Consider the following 18,348-nt stretch of genomic DNA (forward strand, 5'->3'; position numbering starts at 1 on the left):
CCGCGGCCGCCCGGCCCCTCGGCCTCGGCCGCTGCGCCCGCCCGCCCGGCCGCCCGGAGCCCCGCGCAGGGCCCCGGCCGCGGCGGCGGCGGCGGCGGCGGCGCCCGGCCCCCTCCCCCGGCGCCGGCCAAGTGAGGCGGTGATGCGGGCGCTGGCGGCCCCGGCTGCGCCGAGAGCGGAGACACAGGCTCAAGATGGCAGATTCCGACTGAGGCTGGGGGGGCCGAGCTCGCGCGCCGCGTTCCCTTCTCCGTTGCCATGAATCGCGGACACCCCGGCCCCGATGGCCCCCGTGTACGAAGGTAAGGGGCGTCCGGCCCGCCGACCCCGCTCGCCCAGAGCCGCCCGGCCGCCGCGGCCCCCGCAGCTTTGTTCTGCCCGCGGCCCCTCGCCGGGCAGCCCCCGGCCCGCAGCCCCCCGGGCGCCCGGCCTCCGGCGCCCCACCCCCGGGGCTTTAACCGGCTCCCGACCCCTCCCCGCCTCCCCCTCCCCTGCCCACGGAACGGCCGGGATCCGGAATTTAACAGGATCTTATTTCCAGGGTGGAGAAAGAGGCCGGGGTGGGGGGGGTGGGGGGTGCGAGGGTGGGCTACTGCCCGAAGAAAAGAAATTGGGAGGGGGCGCCTGGGAAAAGACAGACCCGTGACTGTGCTTTTCATTTATTTGGAATAAATAAAGGTGATGCGGTTTAGCTTTCCTCCTCCTCCCGCACCCCCCAAGAAAATTACCTTTAGGGTGATCTTTCCACTCTGTCCCCACGGCTCCCCTTTCCACTGCTCTCCACTCCCTCCCCACACTCCTTTATTCTCCGCGAGCCTCTGATTTGGGGGGGGCTGTCGAATCGGAATGTATGGGGCTAGGTGATGAGAGGGGGGTACAGAGGAAAAGTCCATTTCAGACCCAGGCAGAACAATGAAATTGGCTAAAATCTCCCCGTATTAGCGTGTGTAAGGGAAAATGTAGTTTAGGTTTTCAAGTCGGGGGTGGGGGGGCGGCCGAGACGTTTTCCTTGGTCGGTCTGGGTAAACCTGCGTGGTGCACCTTCACCTGGCGTGGGGTCATTTTTCTGATCTGTCTTTAGGAAGAAAGAAAAGAACGGAGGGCAAAAGCACTCCACTTCCCCTTGCCCTCCCTCTCTCTTTCGTTTCTCTTCAGTCAGTTCTTGTCAGCTTCCAGCCAGAAATCAAACCAGAATCAACTAAGTTTTTACACTTCGGTGTGTTTTTGTGTGCTTGTAGTAGAAAGAATTTTAAACCGAAGGGTGCCCGATTTTTTCAGTCATTTCATCGTGAAAATGTTTTTCTTATGAAATCATTGAAATAGCAGCCTTTACATACTTTTAACGTTGGTCCATCTGGCTTTCTTTCGGTTTTTGCTCAGATATTCTGTGGGTGAAATAGCAAATGAGAGGGGAAAGGGTTTGTGTGGAGCAGAGAGGAGGGGCGGGGAGAGGAGGTTTTAATCCTTCTATAAATCCGAGAACAGTGCTGGCCAGTGAGACAGGGAACGCATTAATAGTTTTATCTCTGTTACAAGAGGCAGATTTAAAAAAAAAAAAAACTTATCTGAAAAGAAAATCTGTTATTAGTTCCAGGGCTCCAAATGAATTTGGTTTCTGGATGGAATAAAGTTACCAGTCAGGCCCTGGATAATGAGGCTGTAAATAACCTATGGACTGTAAATATTTTTTTTCAGACTCTCTTAGAAACAAAGGGGCTGTTTAGAAGGCAACAGAGAGATGTTATTCCAGGGGCTTTCCTCTTTGATTCTGAAGAACACAAGGTCCATTTAACCATTCGACAAAACAAAACGAAATTTCTGATCACTCCACCAGGCAGAATAGAACGAGCCGGTGGCTCTGTGAACATGGGAGGAGAACCCATGTCGGGCAGTCATTGTTCGTCTGTGTCTATGGGAGGGGGCTACAGTCAATGCTCCCACTGTCTATGGAGTGTTAAAATGAAACAATTTTCTCTTTATTAAGTACCTCCTTGAGACTCCCTCTGCTGGACACTCCGGGTGTGCATTAGGGAGGGAACTTGGCATTGAATTCAGAACTGTAGTGAAGGGCTCCTTTCCCTTTTGCAAGGGGCTGGGTACGGGGAGATTTGGGATGTATTTTGTCAACTTTGTAAGAAGCCCGTCTCAGAAACTGTGCTGGTCCTCTCCCTTTCCTATCGTTCTAAATCCATATGGAATGTAGGCCATACCCCCTAGGCCAAGACTTGGTACTCCCGGTCCACTACAGTGTTCTTTCGGTGCATTACACCAGATAAAGAATTGTGGGTGAGTAAGGTGTTAAGGTTTAAGCATAATCGTGGATCTCAAAGGTCTCAGGAGCTCACTTGTTTTTATTTGCAGGCTTCATTCCCTGTTCCAGATGACCTACCTGGTCACCTCTTTCCACCCCGGGTTTCGCTCAGTCTTGCCTGTGTGCTGTCTTTTAACTATTCCTCCACTTTGTACCCTTCGACTCTGCTGGAGTTTCTGTGCCTCTTTATCCTTATTTCCCTAGGCTTCCTCCTCTCCCCTCCTCAACCAGTCCAGCCTTGCTGGGCACAGCTCAGGCCTGGGTCTTTTTGAAGGAGACTGTTGGTCATGCTCTAAAACAGACAGGTGACCTCTATAAAGGATTGTACTGCTGGAACCTACATTCACTTAGTGTGATGAGTGCTTCTAAGACTCCGGTGACCTCCTTTTTCCCTCCTTGGCGATATATGCTGGATTCAGTGAGCCTGATTTTTACCATATCCCGGTCAGAATGCATGGGCTTCTGGTGTGTATCCTGAAGGAGCAGGGCTTTTCCTGGGGAATTCGCCGAGAAGATTTCTAATCATTTTTGAGCTACTAAAAAATCGAACATAGGGTTCTTCTCAGGAGCAGGATAATGACAGGTGAGGCATTTCAGCTGGAATTCGGGCGTGCACCCATTCGTTTGAATGGGGTGCAGTTGCCCCAAGTTGGGATACTGGGTGAAGGCCTGAATGCAACAGTGGGGCATTCTGAACTGCGAGCTGTTTAGAGAGAAACGCGGTCTTTGAAACAGGGTATGTTTGATAATACAGATTAGTGGGTAGCAAAGTGTTACCAGTCTCCTGCTACTTGCTTTTAAGGTTAGGTTTATAAATAGCGCATTCATTTTCAGTAACTTGGTACTGATTAAGTTAGACTTATTTAAAAAGGTTTATTTTCTTTAGAAAGTTAAACATTTGCCTTGCAATTGTGTTTACTCCATCAACTTGCTTAGCAAGGCTTTTTATCAATATGTAGTACAAAGGCCAGCCGCGTAGGTCTATATTGCCATGGGTTCTGAATTAGAGGACCCTAAATTCCAAGTTAATTATGTTCCACCGTACCCGAGATGTGTCATATCAATTAGTATTGGCTTACACAGTCAGACTTCCCAAAAGTCTAATACTGAAATCTCTCATCAGATGGGTCTGAAGACACCTACCAAAATGCCTACCAAGAAATGGATTCTGAATCATCTTCCATTAAAAGAATTTGATGACACATGTGCTAAAATATCTTTTCCTGTGTTTGTGTTTTATATTTTTAAAATGAGTAAGTATAAATATTGTTTTCATTCTCACCGCTTTTGAGTAGTGAATCAAGGCTCGTTAATTTTACCCTCAATTCCGGACAGTGTGGTCCGGTACTCAAATCAGAGACCTGGGTTTGAGTCTAGTTGTATGACTTTGGGCATGTTACTTAACTTCTCAGAGCTTTGTTGTGTTTTTAAGCCTCATTGGATTGTGCGAGGACTCCATTAGAAATGAGTACCTGTAAAGTTCCTGGCTGTAGTAGGCATTTTGTTAGTATGTGTTAAATCCCTCTATTTTGGGGGGCTGCTTACAGGCATGATGACTCCAGGGAAAGAATAGCCCACAAATAGTTCAGAAAACCAATAATAGCAACATTTCAATTATTAATCTCCTGCTATTCCTCCTCCAGTTTGGGCACCAGCAACAATAAACCCCCTATGGCCACAGAAAAAAGAGCCTTTTTGACCCCCTCTGTGACCTTTCTAGATTTATATTCCCACTGAGTTTCTGCTGATTTCAGGTAGAGAATTTCTCACATTCTATGCCACTTTAAAAATGAGGAAACAACCCATTAGAGCAGAGTTTCAGGAGCCGCAGCTGGGCCTCTGTGAAAGTATCCCGAAGTATGAAATCTCCACCTTTGCCCCCGACCAAGACCCAGGCTGCCCCCAGGCCAGCCCCGAAAGGGAGAGGTGGCCCACCGAGGACCTCCTCAGAGGGCCAGCAGCCGCTCAATCCCAGGCCAGGGTCTGGCTCATCATGCATTCAACATAGTTTTCTTACAAGAAAAAATTTGGTGCCTTATGCAAGTTACAGCTGCTTCTAGTCTTCGTATTTAATTTTTTTTTTTTTTAATGTTTCATTTCTCTTCCTTCCTCCCATAGAGACTAATCTTGGGGAACTACCTTTGAGGTTTATATGAAACAAAGTAGCGATGATCAAGAGGGTATGATATGTAACCATTTTTTATTGTTCTCTGAACATGTAATTTGCCAGTGCTTTCTGGTAGTCTAATGATGACAATTCCAGCCCTTCGGGCCGCTATCAAAGATGGGATTCAGAGTAATGCCAGCCGACTTTATATAACCACCGGTAGAGTGTGAACCTGAAAGGGCCCAAACTCGTAATAGTTCCATTTCATATGGCAGTACTCTATTGGGGGGGTAAAAAAAAAAAGAAAGCTGAAAAGCTGGAGTATAGGGAGGTCTTTATTTTTCCTCTAAAAGAAACCGAGATGCCTGAAGTTCACAGCACTAAGCGTGCCTTAGGCTCTACTTAGTCTGTGCTGCTCCCTCCACTCCCATGAACTCGCTGTCCTTACAGGCCCCCGAGGTGGGCGCTGTTACCCACCCCCTTACAGACAGGGCACATCTTTAATGAAGTCACTTAAAAGCATTTATGTAGGGTCCCTGACTTCGAGGAGTTCAGGGGGTATGGGAAGTGAAAGTCAGAAGTACACGTGGGCTCAGTGGATCATGGCCTGACTCAAGATGGAATGTGTGTGGGGGGGGGGGGATGCGCACGCATGCATGTGCCAGTTTTTAATTCTTAACATGCTAGTGTTTCTTCAGGTGTAAAGAGAAGACCCCATTTCTCTATTTTCTTTTGAAATATATATATATATTTTTTAATTTGGATCAAACAAGCATTTCGGAATGTTGGAAATTCCTATTACAAATTTCCTTAGAAATCACCCTCTCTAATTACCATCTCTTCCTCTTTCATTACTTAACATTTTATATCTTTGTAAATGCAAATATGTTTCTAATTTGCACATGCTGCTGGGAGACTTCGTTTTTTGTTTTTTTTTTTTTTTGTACTTAGGGTTCTGCGTTCTGTTGTGAATGGACCCCTACATCATGTGTGGCTGTTGGAGAATTAATTCCTGGCTTTGCTGCCTGGCTGTGATCTTCTATTCCAGGTGGTTTTGTGGTGCTTATTAGTGGGGATATAGTTCGGGGGGTCACTCAGCAGATCTCAGGGAGTTGTAGAAGAAAACCCAGCTCTGCCTCTCGGGGGCTTGGAACCCAGGGCAGGAGAGGACCTTGGGGGAAATGTAGTTCATCCTCCTGCCTTCAGGAAGGTTGAATGTCCATGATTTGAAGTTGCCAGTTCATCGAAACAATTGTTTTTCCCCCAGGAAAAGCCAACACTAGGAACCCCCTCAGTAACCAATTCCAGGATTCTGTTAACCCAATTCCTGAGTCAATTCCTGGGCCCGCCTGAAATCTCACCTGCCGGCGTTCAAACCTGTTTTCTTTTACTCAGTTCCTTTCTCTAAAACCTTTCATATATTTGAAGATAATAACTGGGTCTCTACAGCTGTTTCCTAACAGAGCCTCTTCTGTGTCCTCTCCCTCCTCTGAACTGTCTTTAATTTCTCCACATTAAAAAAAAAAATCGTGGTGGCCGAAACCGAATACAGTTCTTTAATAATGGTCTCATTAGTACAGTGTATACAAGAAAAATGACTTCAGGATTCTTGCATCATTGTGAACCCCTGGAGGGCAAGAACCAAATCTGATTCATCTTTGTATCCCCCACAGTAGCTGGACAGTTCGTTAAACCTAGTAGGCACTTCATAAATATTTGTTGAATTGACTCTTCCTAATATATCTAAGTAATAACTTACATTACACCAGCCCTGGATTGGTAACTGATAGTTGGCTTTCACTCACCTCGGTCCTGAGTCTTTATTTGCCTTCTGTGCATGTCTAGCCCTCCTTCACCCCAGCAGTGCCACCTTCTGCTTGACTCTGAATGTGCTTGATCACTTTGAATTCACCCCTCTACTTCTAGCTCTTTAGAACATTATTTATCTCCTACAGATCTGACAAGCAGAATGCAGAGGACTCAAGTGTATAAAGTTGAACGGCTCGTGAAAGAAGAGAACACACACAAGAATTTTGATGATTCTGTGTAATATCAGTTCATCCAGGTTTAGAAAGGACAGTTTGTCAAATTCTTTACAGATTCTGAGTCAGCTAAAGCCATACCTGTTTTTCCAGGTTCTCTGTGACGAGTAAGCTAAGTGTTCATGAGAGTGGCTACAAGTCATCCTTAACAACCAGTATTCCTCCCTGTCTTTGGTCTGAAGCCAACAGAAAAGGCAAAAGATACTGATGGACAAGGCCATTCAACCTGTGGCTTTCTGATGAGTGACTTTACCATTAGAAAGTAAGCTAGTAGAATAGTTGCCAGTAAAAAAAAAAAAAAAAAAAAAGGCAAACCTTGAAAATGGCAAAATAGTTTTGTGGTTTTTACAGCCACTTATTTCTACACATGGCATTGAAGAGATTTGTAGTGTTTTGAAAGTGGTCTGTTTTAGCAATTCTTGCCTAACTTCTTTTGCTCTCGTAGGTTCTGATTAATTAAATGCCACTGTGTTTAAGTAGAATTAAGATTGATTGACTCATGCATGTGCTAATGCTATGGACTTTCTAAAACCTTTACCATCAAAGAAAGAGCGCAGTCTAATATGTGAGTGCACGAGGGCATTTTCCTTCAGGTTGTGCTGCCCATCCTCGGGGAAAGATCACTGTAGAAGCTGCCATAACTTTGGGTAGAAAAGCACTTTGGGTTCACATAGTTACAGATTGCATCCTGATGCAATAAGGTTGGTTTCGGTATTTTTACCATTTTCCTCCATATCAGTATCACCTCATTGATTCAACGTATGGAGTTATGATTCACAATATAAAATGATTTTTCCAAGAGCTTGTCATAAGCAAAGTGATCCATCATGCCAGTTTTGTGTAGAACTTCTGGCTTCATAAGGCATTAAAAAACAAATTTTAATGGTATGTGTGCCTGCAGTCCTGTTAAAAGTCCTATGGTAAGGAGATTTGGAAAACCCTGGTTTATTGCTGGTTGTGGAAGTATATTCTTTTTTTTTTCTCCTCTCTCTCTCCGTAATGAAGAATTTATAGAGCTCTGACAAAAAGCAGCATGTAAATTCTTGAAATTGTGCAGAAAGGCAGCACGTTACACCTTCCTGAGTTCTTTGTGACTGCTCGTCCTCACCAGCATCCCGGCTGATAGCAGCTTCTTGCAGGAAAGTAAATTTCAGGGGAGCTCATTACAGGCAGAGAGAGAGCGCGCACGCTTGCACATGCGTTCAGCTTTACCCCCTGAACCACTTCATTTGCAGTTCCAGCACAGTATGCTTACTGTTATTCGTTAAGTTATGACCTGCACCATCAGGGAAAGATTAATCGATATTCATTATGTTCTGTTAACTGAGACTGGGAGGTTCCCTAATATATTACAGAAATGTTTCCTTTAGAAAATAGTTAAAATAAAGAAGCTCTCATTTAATTATATCATGACTTATTTCAAAAAGGATTTAAGGCCGCCTAAAGGGTTAAATTTCTGGAAGATGGGAAATTAATTTGTGTAGATCACTTTTGTGGTTCAGCTTATTTCCAAGGATGTTGGGTAAGTGAGGTATTCCCATTTGAACAGACAACAGAACCAGTCAAAACTCTTGTGCTGGCTTAACAACGTGAATAAGCAGAGTGCATAATGGAATTCATTTGCAAAGTAATTTTTGCTTGGTTGGAGAGTGGTAAGCACAAAACAGACCAGCGGACGAGAACAGTAAGTGTTTGGGATCAGTTGTTGAAAGGTTTAAAAGGGGTTCTAATTCAAGAGACATTTTATGGTAAGGAGAAGGGGACAGATATTATCAAAATGATACTTGAACAAGGTAATTTCTCCTGGCCTGGATATGGCAGTAGAATGAGGCAGCCAGAGGGTGAGCCATGCTGGGGGGCCATGTGCTGCCTTGGGAGGTGTGAGCACCGCGGAGATGGAACGGGGACTCTGGTTGGGGTTACATAGGAGAATATGCATAGAGCCCTTCTCAGCAGGCCTGACCCAAGGGTTCAATACATATTTGTTCCTTTCCGCTTTCCTCTGCACACCTTATGGCCATCAGGAAAGCTTGCAGGGGTTGGCAATATCATGATATTTATCCTATTTTTCTAAAGAATCTATTCTTTTTATAGGCTCTCTCACCTTCAACATTGAGATCAGAGTAGCTGGGGCTCTTACTGGGCACAGTGTAAACCCAGTAGGATCTTCACACATTAGTACCAACCTTTGACACAGGGGGAAATTGAGGCCCACAGCAGTGAAGAGGCTGCCCTAATGTCCCCTAGAGCAAAGGGAGGAGGCAGAGCTGGGGTTCTCGTCCCCCAGGGCAGTGTGCATAAAAGGCTCAGAACACTGAATGGGGGCTTCCCTAGGCTGCGCTACCAGCTGGAGGTCCAGGGGTTGTGTTTCCAACAAGGCTGTCAGAGCCATTCACATTTTCCCCCCAGACCTACCTGTAAGGGGACTGCTGAGGGGGGCGGGGGGTTGTCCTGGGCCCTGATGAGCCCATGGCACCTCCCTGAGCTCATCCAGAGGGAGTTATTTCCCCCTTTCCCAAGGAAGGCAAGGTCACCTGCTGTCAGCTCCAGCGCTTAGAGTCTTCTCTTAGGAAGTTGTTCCTCATGTTTCTCTGAGAAAGTTTGCAGCTTGTCATCCTGAGCTACTTATTAACAAAAACAGAAAAATCGCAGAAGAGAAACCAGTAGAACCATGATGAGTTTCAGAGAACCTCAGAGTCTATTAAGCAGCCTTTTTTTTTTTTTTTTTTTAAATTCTGATCTTCCAGGCCTGGGGAAGGCCTGGGTCCCAGGGACCTAGAGCATGTTTGGAAGAGCACAGTGCCCAGCCCATGAGGGGGCTCACCTCTTAACCTGGGGGACATCCCTCCCCTAGGGGGATGGGGCTGGGACCTTGAAAGTAAGGGGTCCAGGGCTGGAGCCCTGCCTCTCCCCTGTTCTAAGGGCAGTGCTGATAAGGGGACTTCTTGCTGTAAAATCTGGGGCAACAAAAGCAACTTGAAATGTTTCCTGTTTATACAAGTCATGGCTGGTGATTGCTTCACTGGATAGTTAGCTTTCCTTTCTTTCCCTCCTCAACCTTGATCTTCGACTCTGGTCGCTCCATAAAGCAGAGTTGATGAAACTGACCCATTTCCTGTTGCTTGCTAAGGTAGCTCAGTAACCAGTATGTCCCTCCCACAGTGAAACTTGACAGAGAGCCTAGTAAATCCTACGGCTTTTCTGTTTTGTCTGTTTGAGCCCTTGAGGTGCACAGCCTCTCCTACTCTTCTCCTTCCTTGATGTCATCTCACCTCTCTGTCCCACCCTCATCTGCCCACGGCCAGGCTCCTTAACCTACCTACCTGTTTGTTCTTTGACTTTGTGTATCTTGGCTGTGTATTTGCCTCGACATACTTGTGGGTATGAGGGTCTAAGTGGAGGGACATGTGGAACCCTCGTTTGGGCCATTTGTGTCGGGCCTTGTTGGGAGAGGTGGTTCTGTGACTTCTGGCATCTTCCGTCACCTGGAGGGCCTGTTAAAACTCATCAGGGGGCCCCGCCCTCAGAGTTTCTGTTTCAGTAGGCCTGGGGTGGGGCTCGAGAATTTGCATTTCTGATTGAGAACCCCTGTTTTAGAATGAATGCATTCAGAATGTAAAATCAGTACCTGTTTGCTTATTTATTTTTTTAAGATTTTATTTATTCATTTGAGACAGAGATACAGAGAGAGAGCGAGCATGAGCAGGGAGTGAGACAGAGTGAGAGGGAGAAGCAGGCTCCCCGCTGAGCCAGGAGTCTGATGTGGGGCTCGATCCCAGGACCCTGGGATCAGGACCTGAGCTGAAGGCAGTCGCTTAGCCATCTGAGCCATCCAGGCATCCCAGTCAGTACCTGTTTAAAATAAAATGGTGGTAGTTTTGATTACAGCTTCCTTGAAGGAGTGAGAGTCTGAGAACTGACATTAGCATTATTTTCAGTTCTCCTGCCCTTTGGTGGCAGAAACTTCCTGAAGCCATAGGACAATGTGCAGATCCAGCCCCTGGCATTCCTGCCTCTGGCTCAGCAGAGATGAGACCCCATCTTCTCCAGGGCCTGAGCTACTGTCTCTTGGCCCAGCAGAGTCAGCCAGTCTGTCGCTATCTAGTTTGGCCCTGGGGTCCCAGAGTAGACTGGGCAGGTGTCATTCTCGCAGTAATAATATATCTCCATTAACTGACGTAAAGAGCTCTGTGATCTCTGTTTGCAGAAGAGGATATTGAGGCTTAGAGATGTTAAATAATGTGTCTCAGGTCTCATAAGCAGCAACTGGTAGAGGCAGGGCTTGTACCCCGTCTGATACCAGAGCATGCTCTTGTCTTGTGGTCCGTGCACCATACAGCAAGGAGATTGGCGATTAGGATCCCTGGAGAAGTGGGCAGATGGTTCTAGAGTGTTAATGTCACACACACCTCCCCGAAGCTCTACTGTCCCATTTGCCTTCTCTTCATCAAACAGGATCATGTTGACATGATGATCTAGCGTTTAGTCTGGTGGCTGGCGTACAGGATGGATATAGTAACAGGCAGCTGAGACATGAACCCCCTTTGAGCAGCAAAACAGATAAAACATCTGAGAACAATCTTACTGAGACCTCTAAGGAAAAAAAACATTATGAAAAGATGAAAACGGCAGCTAATGCCTGTCAGGCCCTAGCTGCTCCTGGTTCTGTTGTAAGGTTTTACATGCATTAATTCCTTGAATCCTTGAAGCAGAGCTGTAGGATAGGTTCATGCTACCATCATGTTATACAGAAGTCCAGGAAAGCTCCACGGCTTGAGAGTGGTAGAGCTGACATTGACCCCAGGCAGCCTGGATCCAGAGCGGGCGCCCCTGACCACCGGGCTAGAGACCCAAGGCGGAAGGGCCTCCCAACCCCTTCCTCGATGAGGGAGTAAAATATGGAAATATGCTCTTCTTCGGTTTTTCTCCAAATGTAGATGTTCTTCATTTGAATCAAAATCTACATAAATGTCTTAAAACTTGAGAAACTGACTTCTGTGAGTCTTCTTGAAAGATGAGGTGGTGGGCATAGAACAGTCAGGCCTGAAAGAGGAGAGGAACAAAGGGGCTAGCTCTACGGTGCGTGAAAACAAGCCATAAAGCATCAAATTTGGCATGAAGCTTGACGGACCCATCCGTGGGGTGGAATGCGTGAGCCAGATTTAAGGCCCTGTTGTCTGTGAGCATTTAATAGGTGATGAAGGAGGTGCCACGAAGCAGTGGGCAAAAGGAAACCTGATTTAACAAATGGGAGTGGGACCATATGATAGCAATTTGAAGAATCTCAATGGATACTCTCACCTCACATCATTATACCAACATAAATTCTACATGATTAAAATGTTAAATTCAGGGGCTCCTGGGTGGCTCAGTCGTTAAGCGTCTGCCTTCTGCTCAGGTCATGATCCCAGGGTCCTGGGATCAAGCCCCGCATCGGGCTCCCTGCTCGGCGGGAAGACTGCTTCTCCCTCTCCCACTCCCCCTGCTTGTGTTCACTCTCTCGCTGTGTCTCTCTCTGTCAAATAAAATCTTAAAAATAAATAAATAAATAAAATGTTAAATTCAACAAAAATCTGTGGAGCACATTCAACACGCCAGGTAGTGTTCTAGGTGCTGGGTGTGCTGCAGTGAACAAAACTGACTGAAACCCCTGCCCCAAAGCAGTGTGCCTTTGAGTAGGTAAGGGGAAATAATCCGGTTTTGGGTTTGTTTTTTGTTTTTTTTTGTAAACCTGAAAGAAATAGAAGTGGATATTTATTAAACCTCTGGAGGAGTTGAAATTTCTAAGCTTAGAATCTGTAGAAGAAATTATAGAGGAAAACGTCAATAGTTTTGTCAGTGTAACATTCCCCAAATGTTAAGGTTATTTCTGATTTTACTGTCATGAGCTATTTCTCAGTGTTTTCAGCATAACATTAAGGTGTGTCCGAAATTTAGGATAGGTTCTCCAAAGTAGAATTAGTAAGTCGAGGGTTATGAACATTTATCTGGGTTCTAGATATGTGCCACCAAGATTATGTTCCTCCCCAAAGTATTTTTATATTAAACAAGTCGAGCCACCTAATGCCTTGTGCACCCACCCCTTCATTCAGGAAGGAAGAGTTTCTCACTGCTCTAGGGACTGGCCCCCCTCTCCTCATTCCCAAAGGCTTTCAGTACCATCTACGTGTATCAGGAGCTCCCAAACTTTTATCTCTACCTAGATTTATATTTTGAGTTCCAAAGTCATAGAGCCAACAATCTATTTGCCATCGCTATTTGGATGTCCCACAGGTATCACATTTAATGCGAACAAAGAAAAAAACTTTGGGTCAGCCCTCTGAAATATGTGCCTTTTCCAGAATTTTTTATTTCCATAAACGGCATCATCTTCCACCCAGCAGTTGACATCAGAAACCTGGGAGTCATTCTTGACTTCATTTTACTTCACATTTAATCCATCACCAAATTGTATTGATTTTTGCCTCCCAAATATAGCCATTCTTGTTTCTTGCCAGAGTTATGTTCTATAAAGCTGCCACAAACACTGAATTAGCAAATACTGAACCAGTGCTCCTCGGTTAGCCTCCTGCAAGCCTCTGGTCATATTTTCATCAGCCGATCAATACATAACCTTGTCTGTGTGTGCTTCTTTAATATATATTGTTAATTCATTAACATTGAACTCACAGGCTGAGGACTATTAGCTCGTGCTTGAATGAAGCTTACCAGTACAAGTATTTTCTCTGTAGGGCACACCGCAGCCTTTTTGCATTGGAAAAACACTAGACAGCCCTTCAGCACTATGCTTGGGGGTCATTTTATTTTTTTTATTTTTATTTTATTTTATTTTTTTTTAAAAACACAAATTTTAAAGATTTATTTATTTATTTGAGAGAGTGAGAATGAGAGGGAGAGAGTACATGAGAAGGGGGAGGGTTGGAGGGAGAAGCAGACTCCTCGCTGAGCAGGGAGCCCGATGTGGAACTCGATCCAAGGACTCCAGGATCATGACCTGAGCTGAAGGCAGCCGCTTAACCAACTGAGCCACCCAGGCGCCCCATGGGGGTCATTTTAAATCCCCAGCAAAAACCACGCCAAAAAATGTGAACAACATGGTACTAAAGAGACAGTGGAAGGTATACTTGCCTACAGTACAAGAACAGAGCCCAGAAGGCAGAGCTTGGCCTCGTGTGACCTCCGCTGGGAACGCGTGCATCAGGCATGTCTGGGAATGACTGGGAAAGCGCCCTCTGAGTACTGATTGTGGGACTACAAATAAATTCTAGTGAGTTGGTGAATTCCCCAATACAGAATCCGTGAATAATGAAGGCCCACTTGTATATGGTGAACCTGCCCACTTCTCTCTATACTGCCATCCCCTGGCCCAGGGGTCAGCAGACTCATTCTGGAAAGGGCCAGGTAGGAGGTACAGTTGACCCTTGAGCGACATGGGGTTAGGGGCATCAAAACACACAGTCGAAAATTCACGTATAACTTTCGACTCCCCCGAAACTGTATTAATAGCCTATTTTTGATGGGAAGCCTTACTGATAACATAAACAGTTGATGGACATATATTTTGTATGTGTATTATATGCTGTATTCTTACAATAGATTAAGCTAGAGAAGAGAAAATGTTACTAAGAAAAATCATAAGGAAGAGAAAATACATTTTCGGGACTCTGTTGTAAAAAAAAAAACTCGCGTATTAGTGAACTTGTACGGTTCAAACTTGCATTGTTCAGGGGTCAACTGTATTTTAGGCTTTGCAGACCAGCCGGTCTCTCGGATAGCTGCTCAGCTCTGCACTCGTGAAAGCCGCTATAGACACCACGGTGGGTGGCTGGGACTGAGTTCCAGTAAAACATTATTTGCAAAAACAGGCTTTGGCTGGATCGGCCCTCAGGCTGCAGTTAGGACGCTGCTAGCCCAGTCTAACCCACCACAGTGTCCTATCTTGATGCTCTTCCTGACCTGCTCATCCCCTGTGTCCGTTCTCGAGCCTCCAGCTGTTGTCCATGGTGATCTTAAGTGCACATTAAATCTGATCCCTCTCCCACTTCAGATGTCCAACCGCTTCCATCACACTTCATATAAAACCCCAAATCTTGCATATCGTGGCTCCAACACGGTCCCTTGCTGAGTTGTCCAGTCTCATTTTATGCTAGGCTCCCCCTCTTCACCCTGTCCAGACCTCTCCAGGTCTGTGACTGTCCCCAGCTGTTTTCTGCACCGTTGCTCCCAGTCTCCCTTCCTGGACTCTTCTGCCTCTTGCCTGACTCACTGCTGCTCACTCCGCAGTCATAACCAAAATGTCACTTCCTCCTGTGTGAATTAGACGCCCCTCTTCTAATTTCGAGGCACCCTGTTCTTTTCCTTCGCAGCACTTAGGGTTTATCTTCCACCTGCCTCCCCCATTAGACTGCAGGCTCCGGGAGGGAAAGAACACGTCTGTGGTGTGTCCGTTCTCTGCTCAAGGTGCCTTCACACACATTGCACACACTTCCTAAGACTTGCTAAATCAATGACTGATCGGGAACCCAGTCTTGTTCACACAGAATTTTGTATGAAGCTACAACATAGAGACCTGAAAAAGTCACCCTTTTAGAGTGTACAGTGTATCTTCTAAAATTGAGAGTGATGGTTGCAGAGAAAAGTCATCCTGAGAAGTGGATTTGTAAATGGGTGTGAATGTGTCTTTATTGTCCAAGGGTGCGTTCTGCCAACAGGTATATCCAGTCCCGTGTTTTCTCGCTGGGACTTGAGTGCTGTGTTAAGTCCTGCTAGGCTCCCTTTGCTCCTGGAGGGTTTTTGAACTCTGCCAGTAGTGTCTTCTCACAGCAAAATGGGGGGTCAAGTGTGCTTGCGAGGAGGCATTTGGCACCTCTTTTAAAGACTGACTACAGTATTGGTCTGGGGAGGAAATCTTTGATTTGTCAGAGAATCATTTTAGCAATGCAATTCCACATTAAAGATTGTTCCCAAGTCATTCCAAGAATCCTGCATGTTAGAGATGGGCAGACAGCATATTTTGGAAAGATAATACATTGTTTCTTAGATGGCCTTTTGTAGATTAGCATGGTGAGATTTAAAGCCTATTTAATTTCTTTTTTCCAAATATATTATTATAGAAATACTACTGCATTATAAAAAGTTAGAAAATAAAGGCAAGCAAAACACACAACACATGCGCGCACGTGTGTGTACTAAGATTACCACAGTTATACCTTGCAGGTCTTTTCTGTGCATTTATATGTACAAATACTTTTTCAGAAAAACCGAGGTTAGATATAGTACTGTTTTATAATCTGTTTTTTTCAATGAGTAGTTTCCAGCCTTGTATTTCAGTAAAGTTCATTTAATTCTTTGTCCATGTTCAGATTTCCTGAATTGGCCCCCAAATGTCCTTTGAAGCCGGTTTGTTGAAATCAGTATCTAATTGGGAACCATGCACTATTTCTGGTGGTAATTTCCTTTTAGTCTCAGCCTGGCCTAGTCTCTCACTGAAGAAATGGGCAGTTGCCTGTAGAAGCTCTTACCTTTTCGATCTATGGGCTTCCTTCTTCTTCTTCTTTTTTTTTTTTAAAGATTTACTTATTTGAGAGAGAGAGAGAGAGCATGAGTGGGAAGGCAGAGGGAGAGGGAGAGAGAATCTCAAGCAGACTCCAAGCTGAGCATAGGGCCCAACATGGGGCTCGATCTCACAACCCCGAGATCATGACTTGAGCCGAAACCAAGAGCTAGACACTTAACCGACTGCGCCACCCAGGCACCCCTGTGGGCTTGCTGCTTTTTAGGGCAGGGCTGAGCTTGCTTCTCCCCATCCCCTGCATTTGCTGTTATCTAAAGGTTTCATGGGTTCAAGTTCACCATTTTATGCTAGAATACGCTGGAGGTGATTCTGTGCGCTTCATTTACCTTCCACTGACCTACTATTAGTGAAACTAAATTGACCGCGTGGATTAGAGTTGTGGTAGCCTGAACCCTCTACTCTCCAGTTGTTTGTCCTTTTGACACTAAAAGTAATCTGTATGGTATAACTTTGATATATAGACTATTTACCAAATGGTTGTAGCGCCAAATAAGTCTTGTCTATCATCATACATTCATTAGATTTTTGTGAAATGATGTTTTTGTAATTCTTTCATTTCTTGTATAAAGTAGAGCTCGCTCTCATCTTTGGGGGCTGCCTGGTTACCCTGAAAAAATAGTTCCAATGGGAAAGGCAGGATCTTTGCTAATCCTCTCTCCTTAATCATTAATTTTCAAAGAAAGGGATTGTGTAATAGCCTTTTCAAATAGTGAGAAATGATTTTTCTGTCTTTTTCTTTATCATTGTACAGGCATGGGTTTTTATTGATTTGGTGTGTTTTAATTGTTAATCTTTTTGTTACATCCTCAGGCAGTGAGACCCTTTCAGCTAGCTGCTGTGATGTTTTGACAGGACCTCCATAAATCCAAAAAGCTTTCTTACTAAATGGCACAAGACGCCCCAGGCTCATCTTGGACTTTTCGGTGGTCTCGGACAATGGTATTAGAGACCACAGCCCATGCATTAGGGGTGGTTATTGCTACAGAGGTGACTTGTTTCTAAGGAATTTCGGTGAATGGAACTAAAAAATACATATTGTTAAAAAGTTAGAGTTTCAATTGACGTTTTCCTGTGCTTTCACTCAGTTTCCTCAATTTTATCATTGTAAGTCCTTTATGTTCTACAGAAAATCTTTATTTCTTGTTTAACTTGTAAGAATAAAGTTTTGAAATACCAATACCGATATTATTATAAACACCGAAAACTACAAAGGAAAGTTTAACACATCTTTGTAATTTTTGTTGTCCTGAGAATGTGTCCAACTAAGGATGGGTAATTAAAAACTGTGTTCTAAAGCACCTAAACATAAATTCTTCCTCAGGGTGATCATGTCACCAGTTTGACATATATTAGGTTCATTTCTTTCCATTTCTTCTCAGTTTAAGAAATTTTTAAATTTAGCTTTTTTGGGATAGGGAATGCATTTACATGACTGAAAGGTCAAAACTATGTAGATATTAAATCTAGATGAAAGATATGTAGGGATTTGTTAAGTTATTTTCTCTACATTTCTTTATGTTTGAAAGTTAAAATAATTAAATTTAAACTACAGTAGTCTCCTGTATCCATGGGTGATATGTTCCCAGACCCCCAGTGGATGCCTGAAACAGTGAATAGTGCTGAACCTTGTATGTGCTATATTTTATGATACATACCTATCATAAAGTTTAATTTATAAATTAGGCACAGTAGAAGAGTAACAACAGTTACCAGTAGTAAAATAAAACAATTGTAACAATGTACTGTAACAAAAGTTATGTGAGTGTGGTCTCTCTTTCCCAAAATATCTTATTGTTGTACCCTTCTTGTGATGATGTTAGAAGATAAAAATGCCTGCGTGATGTGATGAAGTGAGGTGAGTGACGTAGGCATTGCTGCGTAGCTTTAGGCTGTTACTGACCTTCTGACCATAGTCAGAAGGAAGATTATCTCCTTCTCAACTGCAGTTGACCTTGGGTAACTGAAAGTAGGGAAAGTGAAATCCTGGATGGGGGAGGGGACCCAACTGCTATAGAAAGATACACAATGAGCTCTTGCCTTGTTCCCTCATAGATAACCATTTTTGTTAGTGTCTTGTTAATTAACCCTTTTGAGTCTTTCATTTTGCAGATTCAGATTATGTGTGTGTATGTATATATACTCTTCTTCTCCTTTGTTTACACAAAAGGTAACATACCTTATCTATTCTACATCTTCACTGTTTTCTCTTAATAATGTATTCTAGCACTCTCCCTATTAGTAGGTAGAGATTATCTTCAGTTTTTTTTATGGACACAAAGTACTCCGTTTTGTTGACATACTACAGTTTATGGGA

At 44.4% G+C, this 18,348-nt stretch overlaps 1 protein-coding gene across 2 annotated transcripts in view; it reads left to right on the plus strand.

The window, feature by feature from the left end:
• Positions 1–76: 76 nt before the first annotated feature.
• The window catches only part of HIPK2 (homeodomain interacting protein kinase 2), a 176,391-nt gene continuing 158,119 nt past the window's right edge, over positions 77–18,348 (plus strand). For both annotated transcript variants that reach the window (XM_081800002.1, XM_081800004.1), the window contains exon 1: positions 77–302. In XM_081800002.1, coding sequence (XP_081656128.1) covers positions 284–302 — 19 coding nt within the window. In that variant the 5' untranslated portion in view covers positions 77–283. The remainder of the gene's footprint in view (positions 303–18,348) is intronic.

Source organism: Leptonychotes weddellii, chromosome 12, assembly GCF_054177405.1.
Source record: "Leptonychotes weddellii isolate Sample4059 chromosome 12, ASM5417740v2, whole genome shotgun sequence".
Lineage (NCBI taxonomy): Eukaryota > Metazoa > Chordata > Mammalia > Carnivora > Phocidae > Leptonychotes > Leptonychotes weddellii.